Here is a 5,126-nt window from a genome sequence, read left to right as displayed (position 1 = left end):
AATAATATGATTTATATTAATGTTAATGTGCAGCCATTCTGCATAATGGGTACTTTTTACTTTTAGTACTTTGAGGATGTTTTGATGCTAATACTTTTGTTCTTTTACTTAAATAACATTTTGAATGTAGGACTTTTACTTGTAACAGAGTAATTTTACACCACTGCTTTTACTTAAGTAAGGGATCTGAGTACTTTTTCCACCACTGCTAATACAGCCTCAAAAATTGAAGTGTTGTCTGAAGTTTAAATGAATCTCTTCTGTTCTGCTGTTAAAAAAATGAAGACAGTGACACTAACCTAATCAATTGACAGTATACCTACAGATATGTACATGACCCTCAGGAAGTTTGGTTTTGGTTTAAAAAAAAAAATCCTACCTCTTTATTGCCATTTCCCATTCTTGTTCCCGTAGGCAGTGATTGTGTTGTACACCTTCAGCCGTCCCTTCGTGCTGAACGAACAGATCCAGATCTCAGAGAGCCAGACCTTCCATAAACACCACATCCTCAAAGTCATCATGAGAGTGCCCATCATGTGCTTCGTCACCAGTATCGTCTCCTTAATCTTCTTCCAGCTGGTGCGTGGAAATCCTTTTCCTCTTTAAAGAAGCTATGTTAACGTTTTAACATCAGTTGACTGTTAAAGAAGTGAGACAATTGCATCCTGGTTTTGAGAATTATGCTGATCTTGTTGCAAGAATTTGTCACAACTAGTGATTATTTTTGTTCATATTTTACTTAATGACTTCAATTAGTAATCAGTTAACTATCCACTAATTGTTTATTTCATTATTTACTTATTGTGTAGAAAGCACCTCATGCACTGTCCCTATCCCGACAGGTCCTCCACTCATCTAACAGCTTCACCTTTAACTCTTTTTCAGTCCTATGTGCTATTGGCCATTGTCATCTTCCTGCCCTACATCTCCCAGTGTGTAAAGTGGTGTTGCAGCAAAGCTGTTGGTAAGCGTGTACACTTACAGTTGACAGGAAGGACAAATGGAAATGTGCTTACCTCTAGCTTCAGGAAGACCCCTTCACTTCACTAGATTCACTTTAAAATGCCTTTTTTAGTCTACACTCAGTAACCCATAATGAACACCCAAAGCAAAGTACTCAGACCGTTAATGCAGTTTTCTGTAGAGGGCCTTTTGGCACCAGTTAGAGCTTCCAGTCTTCTCGGGTCTTCTGGTACTTGCAGATGCTCTCCAGCTCCATCAGACTGGACAGGAAGTGTCTGTAAACTGCCATCTAAGGGGTCAAAGTCTGGGCTGTATGCTGCAGTCTCAGTATCTCTCTGTATCTGACTGCAGTGAACTTTCAATCAGTTCTGACCAGTCTTCCCATCCCTGCTGCTGAGAAGTCCCCACACAGCATGATGCTGTCCGCACCGTGCTTCATTAAGGAGATGGTATTAGCAGGTGATGAGCTAAGCTTGGTGTTTGCCACACATAGGACTTTGAGATCAGTTTTTGTCTCATCATTTTCCTCATGCTCTCAGAATTCTTTAAATGCTGTTTGAGTGGGCTGTCACAGGACAGTGAGCCACTTTGAGTAACAAAGTGTCACCACAGCTTTATTACAGAGTGTAATGGTTATCTGTAGTTCGTATTTAAATGTCTTTCGTTTTTACATTTCTTATAATAATACATAATGAACGGACATGTGACTGAATATTTACGCGTTGAGCTGGTGCGACAACTCACGGTAAAATACCGTGTTGCTCTGCCGTCCACTCGTTTATTCACAGAATAAAATAAGAGAAAATGAACTTCCTGCGTCTCATACAATGGCGCCAAAAGGCCATCACAAATTGTAACCACAGGTTTACAATAAATTTCAATTCAAATGAACTTGACACTCAGCTGCATTACTCAAAAAGAACAATTTCAAATCAAACTTATGCATATTACAAAAATGGCACTTACACAGAGGTCTACAGAAAGTTACTTGGACATCAGGGCTCTGTTTTGTCCAGTCAGTACAGTTTGTCACAGGTGGACTCCAGTCACGTTCTGGACACATTTCAAGGAAAAGTAAAGCCAACAGGATGCACCTGAGCATAGGTTTGAGTGCCACAGTGAACTGTCACTTTGTTAGGATGGGTTGTAGACTGGTGGGAAAAAGCCACATACAACACAACAAAGGGGTTTGAAATGACGTTTGAGCGTGGATGTCAGTCTCTTTCCGAATGACATGTATCACGTGCAGAAATGAACCCAAATCTTGTCCTTTTCAGGTCATGTGGAGGAGACTCCAGACTCCATGTTGTTTTACACCTACCTGCCCAATGAGCCCCTCAGCAAAGACCGGGTGGAGGCTTTCAGCGATGGAGTTTATGCCATCGTAGCAACTCTTCTCATCCTGGACATCTGGTTAGCTTCACTTGCTTTCCTACAGTGGGTGGATACAGGACAGATGCCTATTTTCTATGGTGCATTGAAAAGAGGTTACAACACCTGTTACAGCAAAAACACAAAGTTGTGCCTCAGGAGGCCCCATGACCACATTTAATGCAGCCAGCGTGGCTGGACAGTGAGAACTGTATGCATCACATGCACATATTGGATTTACTGTATTTATGCACCAGTTATACCTGCACTGTGTCTAGTACCTGAAACTTTTAGTGACATCTGCAAAGCTTCTTTGAGTTGGTCAGCTGCTACCACACTACTCACAGAAATACCTTATTAGACACTGTGTACATCTGAGGACAGGACGAATTAGGCGATATTAATAGTTTAATTAACATTTGTCCTCTCTGGTTCCTTCATTTCAGCGAGGACAACGTTCCAGACCCAACAGTGGTACAGAAGCAGTTTGGCGGCAACTTGGTAACAGCTCTAAAAGTCTATGGTCCAGAGTATCTCGCTTACTTCGGCTCATTTGTCACTGTCGGCCTTCTCTGGTTTGTCCACCATTCGCTCTTCCTCCATGTAATCAAGGTGACGCGCTTCATGGGTTTGCTGAACACTTTCTCTCTATCTTTTATTGGAGGCTTGCCTTTAGCCTACCAGCTAACACATGAATTCCCGCGCAACTCTTACAATGAACTGGAAGCCATTCAGATCAGCTGTGTGATCATTTTCTTCGCAGGTATATTTCAGCTCGCCATTTGGGTGGTCGCGCTTTACAATGAGCGGGAAACTCTGCACCCCTATGTAAGGTATGGTGGACGTGAGCACGTGTTCATGCTAGCTAAGCTAGCTTTGTATCCCTGTGTAGCTTTAGGGACATTTTTCGTAACTTGTATTTTGAGTAAATTTAGTGCCCAAATTTTCCACCTGATGGAGATAACGGTACCTTTTGCTTTTCTCGTGTTGAGGCTGTTGGTGCGTGTGGGACTAGCCCTGTTACGGCTAATTTTCTGCCCTGATCGGACCAACCCAAGGACTCTTGTGGAGGAGGAAGATGAGACAACACTGCCATTTAATGCTTTGGTCACCTAGCTATCTTGAAAGGAAGTGGCCACAGAAAATTAAGATAACTGAGATGTAGGACAAAAATGATCTAATGCTCAGTTGCTGAAAGTGTTTCTGCTTAGATTTGACTTCATCAGGAGGATGCCCAGTAACAAAGTAGATTAATCTCTTTTCAGCACTTAAACTGGTTCAAATGTTGAGAAGGAATCAACACAAATGGAAAAACATGTGACCTCACATGGTGAAGGCAAAGTATGGACCCCTTGTAGAGGTTAGCAAAAACTTAATGGACTGACGTGGTGAGTGATAGATACTGACAGCCAAAGCTTGATCGTTCATTGTATTTTTTAGATAGCATGAATAATGTATTTAGCTAGCACTCAATCATCTTCAACCACTCAGAATCAAGGTTTTAAATAACCCACAATATAGTTCCTACTGTGATTTGCTCAGAAAGCCTAAAATTCAATTTCAGTTTTATTTGTATAGCAACAAATCACAACAAAAGTCGCCTCGGAGACAGGAGACACACAGTGACGCGTAATGGTGGCATATGGATGGTTATAGATAAATAGTAAAAGTCCACTTGATTATTCTATTCACCCTGAAACCAAAGGGTTCAGCGGAACAGAAAAACAAGTTTATAAAAGTTTCTATAGTTCAGTTTACTCCAAACACAGGTTTAAAATGAATCCAGCTACTATTTGCATGTGCACAACAAGATAAGTTGTTTTTTTCTCTGGCTTGGCTTCTTTCAGACTTTCAACCTAATACACAGCAAATGTTGTTGACTTGTTAACAAAGAAGTGTCATTCCAAGTCTGGGGTGAAGGGCACTTTAAACATTATACTGGACAGGTATAGACATACAAGGTGCACTATTTAAAGTATTTTGATTAGGAATGTGTGTAATATCAACTGAAATATAACCTCATTTCAAATATTTCAGTGTCATATTATCTCTACATTTGTCTTGTCAAAGGAAGACTGTGCATTTAAATGACTCCTACAACTGGATATACAGTATTGTTCAAAATAATAGCAGTACAATGTGACTAACCAGAATAATCCAGGTTTTTAGTATATTTTTTATTGCTACATGGCAAACAAGTTACCAGTAGGTGCAGTAGATTCTCAGAAAGCAAACAAGACCCAGCATTCATGATATCCACGCTCTTAAGGCTGTGCAATTGGGCAATTAGTTGAAAGGGGTGTGTTCAAAAAAATAGCAGTGTCTGCCGTTGACTGTACAAACACAAAACTATGTTGTACAAACGTTTTTGTTTCTAGGATTTAGCAATCCTGTGAATCACTAAACTAATATTTAGTTGTATGACCACAGTTTGTTATAACTGCTTCACATCTGTGTGGCATGGAGTCAACCAACTTGTGGCACCTTTCAGCTGTTATTCCACTCCATGATTCTTTAACAACATTCCACAATTCATTTACATTTCTTGGTTTTGCTTCAGAAACAGCATTTTTGATATCACCCCACAAGTTCTCGATTGGATTAAGGTCCGGGGATTGGGCTGGCCACTCCATAACATTAATTTTGTTGGTTTGGAACCAAGACTTTGCTCATTTACTAGTGTGTTTGGGGTCATTGTCTTGTTGAAACAACCATTTCAAGGGCATGTCCTCTTCAGCATAAGGCAACACAATTAATAACTCTATCCCACCTTTCTATGGGGCCAGATCAAT

At 40.5% G+C, this 5,126-nt stretch overlaps 1 protein-coding gene across 5 annotated transcripts; it reads left to right on the top strand.

Annotated features, from left to right (window-relative positions):
* Positions 1–360: 360 nt before the first annotated feature.
* On the top strand, positions 361–4,469 carry LOC109957300 (endosomal/lysomomal potassium channel TMEM175-like). 5 transcript variants are annotated; one of them, XM_020595068.1, is made up of 5 exons: positions 592–964; positions 2,241–2,376; positions 2,781–2,946; positions 3,098–3,167; positions 3,327–3,413. In XM_020595068.1, the coding sequence occupies exons 1-4, from the start codon at positions 820–822 to the stop codon at positions 3,164–3,166; spliced, it is 516 nt and encodes a 171-aa protein (XP_020450724.1). In that variant the 5' UTR covers positions 592–819; the 3' UTR covers position 3,167; positions 3,327–3,413. The 5 variants fall into 5 exon arrangements, with proteins under 5 accessions (XP_020450723.1, XP_020450722.1, XP_020450725.1 ...); XM_020595066.1 differs by having other exon boundaries at positions 591–964; positions 2,781–3,167; positions 3,327–4,469; XM_020595069.1 differs by lacking the exon at positions 3,327–3,413 and having other exon boundaries at positions 591–964; positions 3,098–3,182.
* Positions 4,470–5,126: the final 657 nt, after the last annotated feature.

The sequence above is a fragment of the Monopterus albus genome, unplaced genomic scaffold (assembly GCF_001952655.1).
Source record: "Monopterus albus unplaced genomic scaffold, M_albus_1.0 scaffold26.1, whole genome shotgun sequence".
In the NCBI taxonomy this organism is placed as follows: Eukaryota; Metazoa; Chordata; class Actinopteri; order Synbranchiformes; family Synbranchidae; genus Monopterus; species Monopterus albus.
This window is presented reverse-complemented; position numbering and strand designations above follow the sequence as displayed.

Bases quoted from the DNA above. Each gene is read 5' to 3' on its own strand.
- LOC109957300 (XM_020595065.1), top strand. From the start codon at position 820: ATGCACTGTCCCTATCCCGACAGGTCCTCCACTCATCTAACAGCTTCA. The intron at 965-2,240 runs GTAAGCGTGTAC...TGTCCTTTTCAG, and splicing joins GTGTTGCAGCAAAGCTGTTG to GTCATGTGGAGGAGACTCCA. The intron at 2,377-2,780 runs GTTAGCTTCACT...CCTTCATTTCAG, and splicing joins CTTCTCATCCTGGACATCTG to CGAGGACAACGTTCCAGACC.